The sequence below is a fragment of the Dermacentor albipictus genome, chromosome 3, assembly GCF_038994185.2.
Source record: "Dermacentor albipictus isolate Rhodes 1998 colony chromosome 3, USDA_Dalb.pri_finalv2, whole genome shotgun sequence".
Classification (NCBI taxonomy): domain Eukaryota; kingdom Metazoa; phylum Arthropoda; class Arachnida; order Ixodida; family Ixodidae; genus Dermacentor; species Dermacentor albipictus.
The window spans coordinates 125,888,064-125,909,011 of record NC_091823.1 but is presented as its reverse complement, the minus strand read 5'-3'; the positions used below and the strand labels follow the sequence as shown (position 1 = coordinate 125,909,011).

The window sequence follows — 20,948 nt, the reverse complement described above, 5'->3', positions numbered from 1 at the left end:
AGTTAGGCGAAAAATTCCGAAAATTCCGATTATAAAGTTATAAAGCGCTTTGCAAAACGTCGGATTGGAAAGTTTATAACGTTCTATCTAATCTGCATTAGTGTTTTTACGCTTACTGTGAATGCCCGCGAAAGACAAAAAAAAATACCGCGTGACATGCCCGTTTTCGCGTCGTGATTGCAGTGGTCCCAAACATTTCTCCTACTTACTTAATGCTGCATTACTTAATACTGCATTATCTTCGTCATATCGAAATCCTCCATTGACGCTCCCAACGAACCAGAACTTGCTTAATGTACACGTCGACGGTGCCCTTTTGACGGCGTTAATAGATACTTGAGCCCAGGTGTCCATAATGAGTGCTAATCTCTGTCGTCGCCTGAAGAAGGTCCTTACGCCTGCTACTACAAGAGCCGTACGCGTGGCCGATGGCAGCATTGTTGAGGTCCCTGCAATGTGTACTTCCCGCATAAGTATCGCCAACCACCACGTTCCTGTTCTTCGTACAGTGCTGACCAATTGTTACCTTGACCTAATCCTCGGACTCGACTTTCTTACGGCGCATTCAGTGTTGATCGACTGTTCTGCCGGTACCCTTTGCCTCGAACTTCCTCTATACGCGCGACTATTCGTGCCGAACTGCAGAACAACTTTACTACGACCGCCTTCGTGCGCCTGCCGCCTAAAGCGTTGACTTTCGTCGATTTACTAACATCTTTTCCTGCGCCCGATGGTAATTACGTCGCCACACCTGTTCCTGATGTCATTTTGATGCGTAATATCACTGTGCCCCACTCCGTCGTCACCGTCGCCGATAACCAGACATGCCTCCCCATTGTCCATTTTGGCCTGACAAAGGAAGTTATACCCCAAGGCATATCGGTTGCAATGCTGCGGGCTATCGGAGATGACCACGTCACGACGTTTTCTGTAGACGCCTGCTCAGATTCTTCACCATCACCACAGGATCCTATTTGCCCGGACGCAACATTTCGTCCTATGATTGCTGTCGACCTATTGCCTACAACAGCAGCACCTGTGACGCCTTTTGGTTTCCTACCCCGACGTTTGGACCTCAACAATTGCCAATTGGGCCAGACTTCAATTGCTAAGCATTATATCATTACGATATCATCGAGCGATGTTCCAGAGACGAGCCGCCGCGAGAACGACGATGAAGTTGGTCGGTGCGCTTGGCGCGCGCGAGTGTCGGCCTGGCTGCCTGGCTCCAGTGTAAATAGCCTGTAAATAGCCTCTTCTGTCTGTGTCTTTTCACACGCAACAATATATATACTGATTAATCGCCGGCCATACCGAGTTTCTGCTTCAGAGCGTAAGGTTATTCAAGCTGAAGTGAACAAAATGCTTGCCAAAGGCATTGTTAAACATTCGCCGACCCTTTGGGCGTCGCCCGTGGTGCTTTTATGCGAAGCATATTACTAGAGCTCAACCCAGCTCCTCAGGCGCGGCGGTGTCGCCTTCAATACCACGTGAAACCGTGACGTCACGACACAGGAGAAACGTGGCTCCAACTCGCGCCATCGCTCGCGGCGTCGCGGCGGTATATAAGCAGCTGCGCTTGCCCCTGCTAGACACTCACGAGGTAAGATGCCTCCTGGAGACACAGCTGCTCGTTGGAATGAGAAGCGAAGGTTGCGGCGTGCTACAGAGACTGATTTTCTAGGTGGCTTTGGCTCAACTCTTGCAAGATAGGCTGGGTGGGAATCGAACCAGGGTCTCCGGAGTGTGAGACGGAGACGCTACCACTGAGCCACGAGTACGATGCTTCGAAGCGGTACAAAAGCGCCTCTAGTGAATGCGGTGTTGCCTTAGAAACGAGCTGTTTCTAAGGCTCAGGTGTGCGTCGCTTGCTCAGGCGCACATTTCATTGCCGTGCCGAACGCTGCGTTGCTCGACGCTCACCGCGTCCAATGCGGGGCGCGTAGTCGCTGCGCCGTAGCCCATTGTCTTACACCCCTTGGCGGGTCGACGGGAACGCTGTTGCGTTCCACTCTTGAAGGCGAAGCAGAGTAACGCATGAGTTGTTTCTTTGTCTAGCCGAACCAAATATAGCCAAGCAACAGCAGTTCACCAGGCTAAACAGTGATTCAACAACTAAAATAAAGGCTAGTATGCTTCGCATCCTGGGCTTAACCTTAGCTAAGCCACAGCCATCTTTTTTAAAAAGAAAGATAGCACATGGCGTTTCTGCGTAGATTATCGTCATCTCAACTGCATTAGCAAGAAAAACGTCAACCCGTTGCCTCGCATTGACGACGCACCCTATTGTCTCCACGGTGCCAACTACTTTTCATCGACAGACCTTCGGTAAGATTAGTGGAGAATTTCTGTGGATGAAAAGGACCAAGAGAAGACCGCGTTCGTCCCCCCTGATGGCCCATATCAATTCAAAGTTGTGTCATTCGGTCTATGCGACGCCCCAGCAACGTTCGAACGTATCATTGACTCTTTCCCTCAAGGGTTCAAATGGTCAACATGCCTCGGCCACCTAGACGACGCTCTCGTATTTTCGCCTACATTTGAGACACACCTTGAGCTCTTATCAGCTGTTCTTCAAGTCTTCCGCGAGGCTGAGCTCCAACTAAATTCATCGAAGTGTCACTTCACTCGTCGGTAGATTACTGTACTGGGGCACCTCATCGACGCTTCAGATATCCAACCAGCCCCGGAGAAAATTCTTACTGCCACGTCTTTTCCTGTACCTAAGTCTGTCAAAGAGGTTCGAAGTTTTGTAGGACTCTGCTCCTACTTCCGATGCTTCGTGAAAGACTTCGCAGCAATTGCCCGACCTCTTACTGATCATCTGGAGAAGGGCATGCGGCTTACGTAGGGCCCCGCTCAAACTGCCGCATTTGCCCACCTCACCAACATTCTCACCATGCCACCTATACTGGCCCACTTTGACCCATCCTCTCCTACAGAGGTGCGTACCAATGCCAGTGGTTACGGTATCGGAGCCGTCTTAGCTCAGCGCCAACAGGGTCAAGGTCGTGTGATCGCATACGCTAGCCGCCTCCTCACGTGAAGCAGGGGAGCGTAACTATTCGATTACAGATTGTGAATGCCTGGCTCTCGTCTGGGTGGTTTCCAAATTCCGCCCGTACTTGTATGGCACGCACTTCTCCGTAATCACGGACTACCACGCGCTCTGCTGGTTTTCGTCACTCAAAGATCCTACCGGCCGGCTTGGTCGCTGGGCTCTGCGGCTGCAAGAATATTCGTATGCAGTAGTGCACAAGTCGGGCCCATTACATCAACACGAATACTGTTTATCACGCTATCTAGAGGACTAACTGCCCGTTGACCTTGACCCCGATACCGACGCTTGCGTTTTCTCGGTTTCTCAGCTGCTACACGTTGCCGACGAGCAACGCCATGATGCCACTTTGCGCGCCATCCTTCATGGTTTGGAATCTTCGCGTTTTGATTCGTCCCTTCACATGTTTGTTCTCCGGAATTGGGTATTATACCACCAAAATGCACGCCCCAACAGTCCTTCCCTACTCCTCGTCATTCCTAAGCACCTCCGGTCAGCTGTTCTGCAAGAACTTCACGATTTACCAACTGCAGGCTACCTTGGCGTCTCCCGCACGTACGGCCGGATTCGCCGACGCTTCTTTTGGCCAGGCCTTGCCCGCTCCGTGCATAAATACATTTCGGCGTGTGAAAAATGTCAGCACCAAAAAACGCCACCAACGCTCCTTGCCGGGTGCCTTCAACTGATCGGCATTCCTTCGGAGCCATGCTTACGCGTTGTCTTAGACTTACTTGGCATTTTCCCTCTATCCACGTCTGGCAACAAGTGAGTCGCTGCGGCGACAGATTATGCCACGCGCTACGCCATCACCAGAGCGCTTCTAACAAGCTGCACCACAGATGTTGCCGATTTTCTTTTACGCAACGTATTCTGCAGCTTGGTGTTCCACACCAACTGCTCACAGACCGTGGTCGAACATTTCTTTCTCAAGTCATCGCCGACATCCTGCAGTCCTGCTCAACCAAGCGCAAGCTGACTACGTCTTGCCATCCACAGAATAATGACGTAGCGGAGCGTCTGAATACCACCCTAACAGACATGCTTGCAAAGTACCTCTCGTCCGACCATACTGATTGGGACCATGCCCTACCCTATGTCACTTTTGCATATAATTCTTCACGTCACGACACTGCAGGTTATTCCCCGTTCTTTCTGTTGTTCGACCGAGAACCACATTGCCACTGGACGCATCCCTTCCATCCGGCGCGGCAGAGACCAGCGAGCATGCACTTGACGCCATCACAAGGGCAGCCCAAGCACGCGAAATTGCCCGCGCTCGCCTCCTGACCTCGCAATAGAAGCAACGGCTTTGGTACCATCGCCAACACAGAGACGTCCACTTTTCGCCTAGATCTCTGGTACTCCTGTGGTACCCGATTAGTCACGTTGGCCTGTCAAAAAAACTCCTATCTCGGTACACTGCACCATACCGAGTGCTCCGTGCCGTGACTCCAGTTACGTATGAAATCGCCCCAGTCGGTACGAGTGCCTCATCTGCCCCGAATTTCACTGTCGTTGTGCATGTCGCACGCCTCAAATCGTATTACTCTCCTGTTATCACCGATATTTAGATGCCCCGGGACGTTGCTTCTGCCACCGGCGGTAAGCATACATGCATATTGCGTGTTTCTTGTGGACGAGGCACACGGGTGCCCCCATGAAGACGACCAACGCTCTCTGGCATTCGAGCTGTCGGCTGAACTGACCAGCGCTGCTGTTATCCTTTGTAAATACACCTTGTCAACAGTCTTGCGTTCTTAATACTTCATTTGCGCAAAAATATCAATAATATACTTAAAGTATGTTGATGTACTCTTCTATTCTGATATACTTGTCAGTGAAAACATAGGCTGTTAAGGTGGTTTTAATGGCATGAACAGTCTGTCTCGGGCAAGCATGATTCGTTAAATATGCAACTTTATATTTAGACAAATGCATTGACATCAATTTGGTCTTTTGATTCCTTTGGCGCGCATATGGCAATTTACGGATTGGAGTTGTGGAGTTCGGTAGGGATATATACTAAGGAAAAATTCTGAGGCCAGAACCAGTTTTACGTTTCACCCCGGCTACGTGAAGACATGGGTTCGAAAGCACGCTGCCCCTGGTAACCGACCATATGCCAAAATGGGCACAGCTATCCCCCGGCCGGACACTCCGCTTTCTTTAGGGGGTTAACTGGCCTTCTAAAGGAGCCTGCACCATGCAACTGTCACCGAACCCTTTGCGGTGCGAAATGTTTCTAATGCATTCTGCGAAACATCAGATTAGATTCATTTTGAAATGCTCTAGATGCACTGATTAAAAATATTTTTGTTAGCCGCAAGGTTGAAGACGCTAGGAAATGCTATCCTACCTTTAATATTCTTTCCAGGTTCTTAATCTTTGTGATTTCAGGGGCTTCAGTTCATCAATTGCTATGTGGTAAAGAGATCAGCCAATTTTTTCGATATGAAATATATATTATAGCGGTACATTCATTTTTATTTCTCAGCAGAATAATCTCCACCTCCACGTGCAATATACCTATGAAAGTATAATTGTTCTAACTGTCCCAGGCCATTCAACATACTTATTAGTATGAGAGCACCACTAGCCTACCAACCTGGCGTTCGCCTCTGTGTGAAAGGTCTTCTTACGTGCGTCTATTCACGCTCGTTTCGCGTGCACAGCTGCTTCTTCTTCTCGCACACAGGCCCGCGTGCGTACGTGTAAAATGAATATGAAAAGTGTCTTGGCATTGTCGCCAGAAATGTTTAAAGAAGAGGCTTGTCGCACTAAGCGCAGCGAATAACAACGAGCTCGAAGACAAAGGCAGCGGAAGTCGACCGACGATGAAGTTCTAGCCAAGCCATTGCGACCGCAGCAACACACAGACAGACAAACAATGAACTTTATTTGATGCTGAGGAGCTTCAGCGGGGGGCGCTATCGGGGACCCGCTGAAGCTGCTGGCCTCCTCGAAGTCGCAACAAAGAAGGCAAATCATGGCAAATGAAACTGCCGAAGAAAGACAGAAGCGATTTGAGAACGACAGATTGCACAAACGTGCCAAGTGCGCTGCCGAAGCGAGTGAGCAGCAACAAGCCTGACTATAGCTGCGGACGTTGCATACCAGCATCGCAAGGCCGAGGAACGTCGGTCTTTGGCAACGGCTGTGATGGCCATCTTCAAGCGGGACTCCATCACAGACTATGGCCGAAGAAGGACTTGGACTGCGTCATTGTCCCCATGTGAGCGACCTTGTCTTGGGCCTTTCCCGACGTTGATGGGTTCCTTTCGCTTATGGTGTGTGTAGAACGTGTAAGTCTTCCCTCGCCTGTGCTAAAGAGCCTGTGTACTACGGGAGCAATGGGCATGAATATCCGTCCAAGCCTGTACATCTCTCTCCGCTCAACTGCATAGCGGAGCCCATGATTTCGCCTCGAAAACCTTTCATGCAAGTGCGAAGGCTGCTCTACCACACCGGACAAACCGGCGTTATACCACAAAACCGTTTTTCTGCAAGTATGCAATCCTCCTCCTCCAGTGTCCACCGACTAACCCTGCCTGCGCAATGCAAACCAGTGTGCATGAGTATCTTTATCATGTGTGCTATAAAACAACAGTTCAACAACAATATCGCGACTGCAAAGGCTATTTTTGCAAATGGTCGAACAAAGGCCTAGCAATGCCAGACTTGGTGCAAGCAAATGACTAATTTGGTCTAACAAAATGTGCCTTGGCACGATATTCCATGGTTAGAGCAGCCAAACCGCCTGTAACTGTGTGCGTTATCCTGGCGTTTTAAAAAAAATAAGAAGTTAGGCTGTTAGCGTTTCTTGCCATTTTCATTTTTTCCGCTGTGGTATTGTCGTTACTGGGGAGTTTCATACAATGCTTACCCACCGTGGTTTCGTAGTGGCTTTCGCCTTGCGCTGCTAACATCAAGAAAGCGGTTGAATGGCGGCCGTGGCAGCCACATTTCGATGGGGGGGAAATACACAAACGACTGTGTACCATGCATTGGGAGAGAGTTTAAAAATCCCAGAAGGTGCTAATTAATCCGGAGTCGCCCACTATGGAGCGCCTCATAACTTTATCTTGATTTTGGCGTGTAGCACCCTAGAATTTCATTTTAGTTTATTACTGGCTCTGTTAGGCTGTCGGCCTTGTAAAGGCGAACAACGATGCTTAAATGCATCGCTCATACCCTAAGGTAGGGGCGTTTTTATCGCAGGTACAACATGTGGCATCCAAACAGCGGGGAGCTTCACGTTCTTCAACGTGGAGTAAATGATTCAACCACGTTGCTATGGCGTCGGGCGGGACCACAGGGCAAGGAATGGCACCTTGGGCAGGTGCAGCTACACAGTTACGAGTCCCACCAGGTATGAAGATCAGGCTGTGCCTTCGGCGAGTCTGTTTTTCGAACATTACTATGCAGTTGATCATTACGCTATGCAATGAACAAGTCATGAATCTTTGTTTTTCTGCATATTTTGAAAATGCACATTGGCTCTTAATCACCAGGGCCTGGCTTGTCCACTGCTTTTCCCTGTTGGTATCCTGACGAACCGAGTCATCGTCCCATGATCTGCCACTAGGAGCAGAGGTTCTCCGGCTTCGGCCTGATTGTATCAAAATCGTTATGTATAATAAAAATAAATCATTCAGTTTACCGTCTTGGAGTGGCACAATCGGCTGATGAGACGTCATAGTGAGTGAGGAGGGGTGACAAGGATGATTAATTTAGACTACCGGGTAGCTTTTAATGTGAACTTAACGAAAGGTGACGGGCCCTATGGGGACGGCAGCCGAAGCTTCACGCTGAATATAAGAGTTGACTCTCTGGGTCTGAAGATGTGGCGTTCATGCTCAAGGTTGAGCAGAGTGCATAGCACACAATCATCAGGACGTGATGCCAGGAGTGACCGTAGTATTGAGCACATGCCTGGTTTCATGACTATCGTGTCCATCTGCTGTACCGCATGTTTCATTCCAAGCCCACACAGTCACTTTCCAATGGGATAGGTAAGCAAACAAGCGCGAGTGCCTTGAAGTAAGCGCATTTTAGCAGCCGCTGTAGCTCACGTGTTACGACATCTGTAGGAAAGACCCGTTTTATTATAACTCACGCAGTTTTTACAAGTCGCCCGTTAAATATATCACGATTCTACTCTTCCGGCAGGATTACTGTAACAGGTGGTCATGATTTGCGTGATACATTGAAATACGTGCTCTAAATTATTACCTAATTCTTGCAAAACTTTCTAAACTTATTGTTTTACGACACATTTTGTAATATACAAATTGCAGTCTGAGAGTTCGCAGGGCATATCAACTTGGAACGAATTCTGATGATCTCCCTCATTTTGCGATTCCCTTTTCTCAAACATGTGATGAAATACATCGACATTCTACTTATTCATGTTCCTAAATGCATAATAAGACGCTTCGATCTTAAAGTAAGCGAAGCAGTTGGGCAATTTTCGGAAGTTCGATTGCTCTTTTCCTAAAACTGGTGCCCACTTTCAATTTCGTTGAAAGTGATTGTGTGTTGGAGATATTACCTTCATTTCTTATGCAGGAATATCTGCCATAGAAAAATAAGAAAAAGGAGTCGTGAAGCTCTGTTAATTGGTGAATTATGCGTCCTGGTTTCTTGTGCAAGTAATATCTACCTGCTCGAACAATCCAGTTGACCGAGTAGACTTGTGCTTATGCTAAAGGTGAATTTTAAATATTATGTTAAGTCTAAAGTAAAAGACCAAACATAACGCTCGAATTTTTGTGTAATTATCAATGTTAGAGTGTAATCAGAACCGGGCTGTTTAATGTGAGGTCAATTTACCGGAAATAGCAATCACAGAGCGGTGAACTCAGCCACAGGGTTAACTCTCCCGTCGTAAAAGGGTTAACTCTCCCGTGGAGTTAACAACGGGAGAGTTAACCCTTTATTTACAGTAGGTTCGGGCTTATTGCGCAAGACGTAATTCAGCGCGACAAAGCTCCCACGAGGCAGTAGTGCAGTTACAGTAACACGTTTATCCAAGAGATGACACACTGCGATTGGATCGCCTAGGAACATACCCTATGATGTGTCACGACTCTGACAGCTTAAATGCCTCAGTGAACTCTTAGGTGCTGCGCATTGTGGGCTCCTTCTGCACCGTTTTAGCGCAGCCATACAAAGTGTTGTGACAAATTCCTTACCCTATGTATAAGCGCCGCCACCAGTTGCGCAAGCAACCATTACGGTAATGAATTGCCAATGAAGCTATGCTGAAAGTCTTTTTCATGGCTTGCGTATATGTCACGGTTTGAAACAGTTGGTTACTCTTTATGGTGCTTGAGTAGAACGTAAGTAAAAGAGACAGGAAGAATAAAAGTTTGTATAGAAATAATATTTCTTAAGGATTCCCCGTCCCACGACATTCGTGATCGTGTTAGACGTGTGGAAATGCCGTTTTATGGGATTTTCCACAACAGCGTCGCACATTGTCAACGATGCCGTTTCAGAATGTTTAGAGAAACAATTGATATTAAGATTATTTAGAATAATTGATGCTTTATCATTAATATTCCTCTATTTCTTAACCTGCTGTTCATGATCTGAGAATGCCGAAAACTGAGGACGACGCAACGAGCTATGGAAAGAAGAATCATAGGTGTAACGTTAAGGGATAAGGAAAGAGGAGATTGGGTGAGGGAACAAACGCGAGTTAATGATATCCTAATTGAAATCAAGAAAAAGAAATGGGCATGGGCAGGATACGTAATGAAGAGGGAATGTGAATCGCAATATTTACAACGCGCTTATACATTCTCGATTAACGTATTGTTTGCTAGTTTGGTCAACCACTACACAAACTAACCTAAAATCAATTCAAACACTCCAAAACCACGCACTGCGCGCGATAGGTAACTTCGAACGTACTGATACCACTAAACTATACTATAACAAATATATAATATTAACAGCATCAAAACTTCACACTTAAAATTATTCCTCGAAATTTCACGGCAATTCTGGGAAGACAAATGTTCCTTCCAAAGTAAATACCATGGCAGAACGATAAACTATAACCTCAGAAAAACTCTGATAGGAAAACCACGTTGCAGAACGAAATACGGAGATCAAAAAGTAGCAGTTCAACTTCCTAACCTTCTAAACGACTACGACTAAACGACGGTATTGGACCTGCTAAATTCTGGAATTTCAAAGCAAAGCTTTAAGAAAACGGTAAAAGAATTGTTACTATCCGAAGACTAATAGAAATGTTGAACTACAGGTATAGAAAATTTTGTTCATGTTTCTTGTTGTTGTTTTTAGAAAACTGTGTAAACTTTAACCTTTCAGCTACAGGTATGGAAAATTTCGTACATACATTTTTTTCCTGTCGTTGTTGTGCTTCAATTGATTAGAAAATTGTATAAACTTTAAACTTTTTTTTCTTTCTTCTTACGCGAATTGTGTACTCAAGTGTTGAAAATGTGTACTACTTTAATTTCATGTGTGACCTCCTGAAAGCCTGCCACTGCCATGTTGCTGCCAATGTACGGGTGGCACGGCCTCGTCAGGCAAATGTTTTGCCTTTAGCCGTGTCCCCTAAGACAATCTGTTCTTTGTCTTAAATAACTCAATAAAGAAAGAAAGAAAGAAAGAAAGAAAGAAAGAAAGAAAGAAAGAAAGAAAGAAAGAAAGAAAGAAAGAAAGAAAGAAAGAAAGATAACCGATGGTCATTAAGGGTTACGGATTGAATTCCAAAGGAAGGGAAGCGTAGCAGAGGGCGGCAGGAATTTAGTGGGCGGATGAGATTGCTTGCAGGGACAACATGGCCACAATAAGTACATGACCGGGGTAGTTGGAGAAGCATGGGAGAGGCCCTTGCCCTGTAGTGGGCGTAGCGAGGCTGATGATGATGATGATAAATAGTGCCAATGTTGCCTGCAATAATATTAAGATTATTGCCACTGTTATTTATTACTATTATTCTAGCACCGCATGGTTGACTCCACAATCTGCCCGAAATATTTAGTTTCTTTTTGTGAAATCGCCCACTGCTCGTACCACTACTAAAACTGCGCATTGTGGAAGGGAGTGTCCGAAACTTCCATAGTTGTCAGCTAGACATAAGAGCGATGTCTCCCGTCAGTTTAATATAATTAGAAGGTCAAAGCACTCCCCCTCCCCCAAATTTTGCGGTTTATGAGATATTAGAAACGTGCTTTTTTTCGTCTCGTCTCCACACTTCATTACCACTATATGGTGAAAGAACTCAAACACATAACGCATTGAATGCACCCGAGATGAAAAAATGACTGTGGCTTAGCTAAGGTTAAGCCCAGGATGCGAAGCATACTAGCCTTTATTTTAGTTGTTGAACCACTGTTTTGCCTGGTGAACTGCTGTTGCTTGGCTATATTTGGTTCGGCTAGACGAAGAAACAACTCATGCGTTACTCTGCTTCGCCTTCAAGAGTGGAACGCGACAGCGTTCCCGTCGACCCGCCAAGGGGTGTAAGATAATGGGCTACGGCGCAGCGACTACGCGCCCCGCATTGGACGCGGTGAGCGTCGAGCAACGCAGCGTTCGGCGCGGCAACGAAATGTGCGCCTGAGCAAGCGACGCACGCCTGAGCCTTAGAAACAGCTCGTTTCTAAGGCAACACCGCATTCACTAGAGGCGCTTTTGTACCGCTTTGAAGCATCGTACTCGTGGCTCAGTGGTAGCGTCTCCGTCTCACACTCCGGAGACCCTGGTTCGATTCCCACCCAGCCCATCTTGCAAGAGTTGAGCCAAAGCCACCTAGAAACAAGCGCAGCTGCTTATATACCGCCGCGACGCCGCGAGCGACGGCGCGCGTTGGAGCTCCTCTGTCGTGACGTCACGGTGTCACGTGGTATGGCATGGGATCAAAGGTCATTGAAGGCGACACCGCCGCGCCTGAGGAGCTGGGTTGAGCTCTCGTAATATGCTTCGCATAAAAAGAACTCCCAATGCTTTCCTCTTTGCACAGGCGCTGGAAACGCCTGCTTGCCTGCCTTTCCTTTGTCCTAATACTTCCTAAGTGCTAGTTTCTACGCGTGCATCTGAACTGTAATCTTAATATAGTAGAGCTTCGTCCACAATATAAAAGAGCAGCGTGTTTCTCGGCGTGAAAAGCGGCTTTGCTGGATATTCTGTTTAGCTGACCTAGAAAGATTTAGTGAAGTGTTCAAATACATTCTATAACGTTCGTTTAGCTTCCCAAGATGTTATTTACTACTGGTTGCGTATTATTTTTTTTTTCCATGTAGCTGGTCATCGAAGCTGTCTTGAAACCCAACATACCTGGCAAAATAGCCATCGACCTTTTCACACTCAAGGATGGTCCGTGTGACACTGGCAAAGGTTTGTGGTTTCATCATGATTTTCAAGTAGCTCCTAAGTTGGGTTGTATTAGGTAATATGGATATTATCAAAACGTCATGTCATTTTTTTTTGTTAAGATGAATAAAACTTCCAAATGATAACGTATCTTCTGGGATAATGAGCTGCAGTGACGAAAAGCCAACATTTATTGCTTCCTTAGGTAATATGTAGACAACTGCACAAGATGCACACTTTAGTCTGAATAATCCTAAATGCCCTTATTGAATGGTATTGCTTGAAAGGATGGGGGAACATACACTGAATATATATTTCACTAATAGAAAAAAAATTAAGGGGTTTTACGTGCCAAAACCACTTTTTGATTATGAGGCACGCCGTAGTGGGGGACTCCGGAAATTTTGACCACCTGGGGTTCTTTAACGTGCACCTAAATCTAAGTACGCGGGTGTTTTCGCATTTCGCCCCCATCGATATGCGGCCGCCGTGGCCGGGATTTGATCCCGCGACTTTTTCACTAATATAATACCAACAGTATTACTGGTGGGAGTCAAAGTTTGCGAGGGTGAGACAGGAAAGATGATGGGTGCATGAGTGATGCCTTCACGCGGAGCAAAGCAAACGAGAGAGGGGAGCGAGATCGCGGTAACGCGATCAAGAACGCGCGGGTGCGCAGGCAGAGGTGGAGTCGGTGTTGGCGTGCGTCTCGATTTCTGGCGCGCGTCTCAGGCTTGGCTCCACATGGCTGCAAGCGTGGCTGAGTGCGTATGCAGCCGCGCACCCTGTTTAGACGTAATCTGCCTCGTGTGCAAAAAGTGTTCCTGCCGAGACGGCACGGCATCGTGTAAGCTATCTTCCCACGCGTTAATATTGGAGGTTGTGTAATTTCCTGTTTCCTTGATCCATTGGAGCGAGAGAAAGACGAAGTATTCGCTCCCCACTGCCGGCGCCATTTTTTTTTTTTTGATGGCATTGTTTCAATGCGGGAGACGCTGTCAGCCACGGGGGCAGAGTGCACGCGAAAACTTGCCCATGGCTTCGCTTAATTTGTGCTACCGATGTGAACATATTGTCGACGCAAGTGGCATGAAACACTGTAATTCGTCGCCGATTCCGAAATTTATCAAAATTTGCTTGTTTTCGATTGCCTGATAATTCGGAAAATTCTGCGGCCCCTTCCTGTGTAAGAAAGATCGATCGGTGACTGCACTTATTTGCATAAAAGGTACGATTTCAATACAACGAAATTTCGATATAAAGAAGCATATTGGCTATTTTACCCACTTCGTTATATCGTGGTTTAACGCGACATCAATTGACAAACGTTTCTGCACTAGACCTGCATACGTCAAATAAACAGGCACACATGGCACGTGGAGCATATATTGTCACGCAATGGTTTGCTATCGCATTACTTTGCTCGAGCGCGTATGAATGCCAGTCCTCCATATAATGGCGAACAATCTGTCTTCTTCTGTTATTGTTTTATTTGACTTGCCGGTCGGTGGTGCTATACTTTAACCAGTCGAAGAGCCGTGGTAAAAGAGACGAAGCTAAGTGGACGCGCCTTGAACGCTCCGCTCCGTCGGTGGGATGCTGAATGAACCGCTACCGATGTGAACATATTGTCGACGCAAGTGGCATGAAACACTGTAATTCGTCGCCGATTCCGAAATTTATCAAAATTTGCTTGTTTTCGATTGCCTGATAATTCGGAAAATTCTGCGGCCCCTTCCTGTGTAAGAAAGATCGATCGGTGACTGCACTTATTTGCATAAAAGGTACGATTGCCGATTGCCTGTGTGTGTGATTATTAGTTACGTGTTCATGAGTGAGTTAAAATCAGCGCTCTTAAAAAAAAGTAACGGCTATTGAAAACAATGAAATACGGTACAGAGTAACCGAATGTATTGATGTTTATGTGCCCGTGTTCTTCAAGTGCACTAGTATTCCTTATGTCGTTTCAATTACTGGCTACTTCACACCAAAGCGGTAGTATTAGGTTTTCGGATGGTGTTAATTTCTATGAATTGCTAGCATAGACCAGTCATTCAGTTGAGTCAAAGGATGCCATATGAACAATCAAAGGATGCCATATGATTATACCAACCAGAAATACTTTTCTTACCAGACAGGCATGACATCAGCTCACTGCCAATCGTTTTAATAACTTTTGAGAAGGAATTAGGAATGCATGACATATATTCCAGCTATAACGATTAATTGTGATTATTTGCTCTGCTCTCTCTTCCCAGAATGCACGTTTGAGTCAGGCACATGCGGCTGGGAGCTCCACAACTGGGAGCTTACGAAAGGCAACAGTGCCACATTGCCTTGGGAAGACCACAGCACAAGAGCACCTTCAGGTTAGATATGTTACTTGCCACCTTAATAAAATGAGTCCATGGTCTCATCAATATACCAGTACTACTTGAATGAATATCCAGGCTGCAACTTGTGATCGATTAGGAATAATCGACATAGACCCCAAGAGTGAAGACACACGGCACTTTGCTGGGGGTGATGTCAATTGTTACCTTCTGCAAATAATCTTGGGATGTGCATCAAATCATCTAACACGCAAACAATTCTCGAATCGGGTGGAATATGTCTGGGTAAATAAAAATTTTTATTTCGAGTGAATTACATACTGGGATACTCTCCTAGGCCAAGGAGACATGCGTAATCTGCAGATCATGATTTTACTGAACAATAAAGTAAATAAATAATTCATTTACTTGTTTCGGCTAATTCCAAACGTTCCCCTCCTAAAGAACCATCCATTATGGCAGATTTGAGAGCCAGGCTTCAAATTTTGCTCCTCCTAATATGCTAGCGAATGCATTTACCTTCCGCTTCATTTTGCTTCTTACAGAAAGGCCGAAGTTTTCAGCAACAAAGCCGGCCACAAATACGTTTTGCCTGCCTTGCAGGCAAATTTCTCGATACCTGTTTACTTTCTGAATTGATGCTAAATGTCACAGCATGGGTTATTGATATTCCACACTTGTAACATACACTCCTGAAAGATAACATTTCAAACTGATAAATAATCGAACTTTGTTACTCGCTAAATGCGCATTGCAATTTCCCAATCACATCGAGCCTGCCCAGAACTTAAAGTTCCCTGCACACTTGGGGTGCCACGTAGCCGATTCCACTGATAATGAAAATGTACCAGCGTGGGACTCATGTGTGAGGCCACCACAAAAAGCAAGACGGTAGGAAAATGAAAGGAAGGTTCGGCAATATACCGCTTAGCACCGGCGTATGCTAGCGTTCCATTTCCTTTTTCCATTTTTCTTTTCTTATCCCTGGTCATGCCGCGTGGCTCATCTTAGAGGTAACGGCCCTGCAGCGGGCGTATTACGTCCGGGTCAACGACGAGAGCTGAAGAGAGCCATTTAAACTGGCAGCACACGACAGGGCTGATCGCCGGTTCGGTCTACAGACGAGCATGACGTGCCCATCTGACGCCCAATCACGTCGCACAAAAGGAAGCCTCTGACGAGCTGCTTGCGGTATGATTAGTTCCAGCTCAGCCACGTCACACCTGTCTGCTGACTGTCGTGTGAGTCCGTCCCGTCGCATAAATCCAACTTTACCGAGGAAATATAAATTTCAGTGATTCACGCACTAGAGTAGTCCTAGAAGTACACCGTTTTGACCGACTGCTTCTATAGTGCTCCTGTGCATCCTCCCATGGGCAGTTGAGTGCTCACTCTCTTCCTCTTTCTATTCTCTCTTTCCCTTACTCCCCCGTTTCGAGGAGTGAACCGGGCACTCGTCTGGTTGACATGCCCGCCTTTCGTCTTCTTGCCTTCTCTCTCGATCTCTCGCTTGGAATTTTCATTATAAAAAACACATAAAATTATGGGGCCTCGTAAGTTTTCTGCAATTGTGACTACCTGGGGTTCCTTAACGTGCTTCTAAATCCAAGTACGCGAGAGTTTTTGCATTCGGCCCGTATCAATGTGTGGCCGCCGCGGCTGGGAATCAAAACCGCGCCCACGTGCTTAGCAGAGAAACGTCATAGCCGCTAAGGCAGCGCAGAGGGCCATTACCGCACAAAACCGTAAATTAAAATGATCATTAATAAACACAGCCTCAAAAAGACTTTGCTGATGAAACTACTGCTGGTTGAGTGCACGCTTGCTGTGCGTCACCGCTATTCATTTGTGTGCTGTGGTTTCGCCAACGTTGTCTAAGGGGGCAGAACTCATCCCCGCCGAGACAAGTGCGGGATGCTGCGGTGAAATTTCAACACTGGATAAGCGCTGTGCATTGGTTTAAGAGATAGCATGTTTTGAGGCGCTAGAAAAGGGAAGTGTTGCACTTGGTGCTACGAGACGGTGCCAGCGTAACTAGATCTTACGCTGGCTAGTGCCGGTCGGGATTGCGATTGGTGGTAAAGCGTCCGTGGCACAGGTGTTGGTAACTAATTCAATCACTGACTAGTCAAAAACATTTCGCTCCCATTTAACAGATATTCTGCGAAAAGTAGGGGTGGAAAAAAATTTCGAGACAATGTCGGGGTGATTGCGCATTGTCACCCGAATGGTGGCTCACATTGTTTTACCATCAAGCGACGAAAAATGCATGACAGCGCTTGGTGTAGCATTGCTTATTTTCGTTGCTCAGTGTTTTACAGAAATAAGGCTAGAGGAACACATGCATTCTGACGTACCTACGACGCGGGATACAGAGGGTATTCTCTGTCACACTGTACAAATTCTACCGGTAATATACGCTGTCATTCGATTCTCATGTGTTGCTTATATATAGCGTTATACATAACACTACTTATAAAGAATAGCAGCATATGCCGGAATGATGTGCTTTCTTTATGCGTTATACTTCCTACCTTCGCTTTTTTGTTGCATTTTATAATCACTGGGACCTTTTCTTGACATTTGGAAAGACCAGACGTTCTGTAGCATATTTACCAGAATCAAAATATTTCATAGGAAAACCAGAATGCTGCTCTGCTGATTTACATTAAGCGGCGAGTCGGTGACACAAGTTGGTGGTTATGGAGTCCTATCGGTCAAGATGTCTTAATCATTATCTATACTTTCGAGTGACACAACACTACGAAAGGAACGATAACATTGATTGAATGAAGCCAAGGATATGCGGGTGATGACGAGTGTCTAATTTGTTCATAATACGGTGTTTGCAACGGTCCGCACTGCACAGTCCGAAATATTACTTTGCGGTAAGCAAGAACAAAATACTAAACGCTATTCAAGTGTGCTAATGTGCTTCATTGGGCAAAATGAGATACCGTTGAACTTCTGAGAATGGCGACTGCATACAGCATCTCAAATTCTTTATTACTCAATTACTCGTGAATTGCTGGCAACATGTGCAATTCTTGGAGGCATGGAAACTTGAGCTACATGTATGTAATACTTCGCGTTGGCTCGCCAGCAATGACGCCGAAGAACGCATTAATCGAGCAAAATTGAGAAAATTGCTATAAGTTGTCGTTCAGACATAAATAATATTGTCTCGGAGGTGAACTTCACCGAATATTTCAAAACAGCACAAATAAGTCGGAGAAATTCGCCATTGTGCTAATTACTGCCAATTTGCCAATTTACTACCAACGCAGCATTCTTGTACAACTAGCCATCATCATGTTACTGTATATTTGCTGATATCTTCCCTTATCTCTCTCTCTCTCTTCTAAGAATTGTCTTTTTTGATTTTTGGCTTTCCAACGTAGCAATAATTTGTTGAATGTTCATTCCCTGGCCTCTTTTGATTACTGCGTTCTTCTTATACATAGATTACTACGTTATTGCAGGTGTACAGTTGAACAGCACCGGTATGATGTAAGGATTTATTTTTCTCGGTTTTATACAATTCTCACCATTTCCCGTGCACGGCCGGCCAATCCCGCTGAGAACGTGGGCAGGAAGCTACTCGGACTATGACGAAACACGAAAAGGAATGGCACAGAAATAGAATGATTGCTCCATACTGACCCAGCTTTCTACTTAAAAGAACGTTTATCACTTTTTTTCATATGCACTGTATGGTTGGAAAACGTGCAGGAAACTTCGCCTTGGTCAAGTCCCCGGGAGGCCGCATGACAAGCCCGCCGGGTTGGTTCGATGCTGCACAGGACAGATGCCTCCGCTTCTGGTTCTTTCTCTCCGGCACGGCGGCTGAGACTCTTAACGTCACTCGGGTGCTGGACCAGAACCGCCAGGAGTTCCTATGGTCCCAAATAGCAACTAATGCCCCTTCGAAGATATGGTACTCGGCCGCTGTCAACCTGACCAGTCATCAAGGGGACGTTGCCGTGAGTCCCTCATTGGCTCTCACCTTCAATTCTGGGCGAATGCTCACAGTCCCCTGTGGTGGATACCAAAATACTCTAGTGGCATGGGATATTCGCACTTAGATGTATATTGAGAATACGTCAGTACAATTTATTGCATACAAAGCTATATACATTTAGGTAATTTTATTATCGCTCCTATGCCCAGAAAACTGTTTCACATCAAAGAAAATGTAACTTGTTCTCTTGATTTCTGCTTTCTGCTCATGGAGAATTCATTGTACCACGTAAAATTTTTTTTCCCAAATTATAGCCTGATGGCAGTCAATAATACATAACAGTCAATATAACTATACATTCTGTACCTTAACGATTCGCAGCTAAACACTCGCAAATAAAGTGCGCAAGGAAAGCTTCGCTTCAAAACGCTACAATAGGCTGTAGGTTGCTTCCTGAGCTTAAATCAAATCCTTTATTTACCAATACACCCTAGCTTACGGTAGGGCGGCAATAGAGGGTTACGTAGCATATATTAGGATGGTATTTGATATGCATTCTTGCACGCATAATCACTTTTATACAGACTGGACAGGGGGCAAGAAATAGCTCGAAAGAAGCTTTTCTATGATAGTGCGAAAAATGTTTTTAGTATCTTTGCAATTCCTTGCTGTGCAAGGTAAAATGAGATTTTTCTGCTATTAGTTATCTAGATTGTTGGTGTATAGATTATAATTATCATTCACTGTGTGCTCACCTGTTGCGAACTGATAATTTGGCTTGTCTTCGATTTCTGCATAACATTGCCAAGCAACATGGACTATTCGTCGCTGTTGCCTCTCACATAAATCATCCAACAGTACATAGAGCACACACTCTTTATAAAACCTCTTTGACTATCCTCATAAAATCTCATAAACCGGTGACATTGGTTTGTTCAAGGTTCGTGAGTGTTAAATTGTAGTTATTTCCCGGCAATGTACAATTATTTCTCTGGTTGCGCTCGAAACTTCGCGTTAAAATAACTCCTATGTGCTCGTTATCATAACTATATTTCTACTTCGATATTTTTCTTGTGTCCGAAAGCACTTTTTTTGCTGCATCTTCTCTTTCGTAATAATGTACATTAAAAGTAATTGTTTATGGTCTAATTTTCTGTAACTCTACTTGTGGGGCAGTGGTTAAACCTTAGGCTCGTTCCATAGCTTGTTAGCATGCTAACTAAAGAAATTATTATTATTATGACTGTTACTGTTACTGTTCCCCTACTGTCATTGCCACCTTGTTCAAGCACTGCTGAAATACTGTCCCTACCCTTACTTCGCTGCCGAAGTAATCACCTTGACCTTGTTTTGTTTTTGCTTTTTCAAACTACTTCATGGCATCCTCATCGGCCCCGGACTTTTTAATGTACGCGTATGATGTTTCATATTCCGTGCAATGCAACCAGAAAACACAGACCTTTCTATATTCCTGCCAGTTGTCACTAACGCTCAACCTTCCAAAGAATATTGACTCTTTCTAACGCATATTTCGTGAACTCAATATTTTTCATCACTCACTGTCATTGTTCTTTTCTTAGCTTTGCATTGTTGTTTTCTAGTGCCACACATTTATTGTTATTTTTTCTTGATGTTAATGTATGCGTGTGCCAGCACTCACACTTGAGGTTGCTCCTGGGCACGTGCAATGAATGAGTGATTGAATTTTTAAATAATTATTACCTATTTAATACTATATGTAGCATCATGAGGCCTTCGCATCCACGGTTCTGCCTGCCGACTTACAAGAGAATTACGTATCCCACTTCTCGTCCTCAAATTGTTCTTATCCACCTGTCTCCCATTTCCTGCATACATCTTAGTGTTGTGAAAAGGCAAAAATGACTAGAATTGCATACTACTTGACTGTGAACAGAAAAAGCTTATGAGTATAAAACAATTTTTCATGTTTGAATAATTATCCTACCCCATGTCGCTTAGGTGCAGATGAGTTAGTTGTACCGTTGTTCTCGATTTCTACGACATCATTCCTGTGGAGTCCATAGGAGACTAGCAAACCAGGGAAGCTAGGCTCATCCACATTCCTCTCTATTTCAGTGGACACTCACCTCCCCACAAAGTGCAAAGTCATTGTAATTGTCGTTTTCTCCATCTTAAGGACTTTCAAAACGTTGTCTTCTTTGTAGCCTGACCCTTGTCCTACCTTGACAATGTTTTCCTCCTCTTCTGCATATGAACTACGTCG

At 45.4% G+C, this 20,948-nt stretch overlaps 1 protein-coding gene across 3 annotated transcripts in view; it reads left to right on the top strand.

Moving 5' to 3' along the window:
- The window catches only part of LOC135909438 (MAM and LDL-receptor class A domain-containing protein 1-like), a 269,210-nt gene that overhangs the window by 209,046 nt on the left and 39,216 nt on the right, over nt 1-20,948 (top strand). For all 3 annotated transcript variants that reach the window (XM_065441393.1, XM_065441392.1, XM_065441394.1), the window contains exons 51-54: nt 7,277-7,427; nt 12,340-12,433; nt 14,668-14,778; nt 18,475-18,725. In XM_065441393.1, coding sequence (XP_065297465.1) covers nt 7,277-7,427; nt 12,340-12,433; nt 14,668-14,778; nt 18,475-18,725 — 607 coding nt within the window. The remainder of the gene's footprint in view (nt 1-7,276; nt 7,428-12,339; nt 12,434-14,667; nt 14,779-18,474; nt 18,726-20,948) is intronic.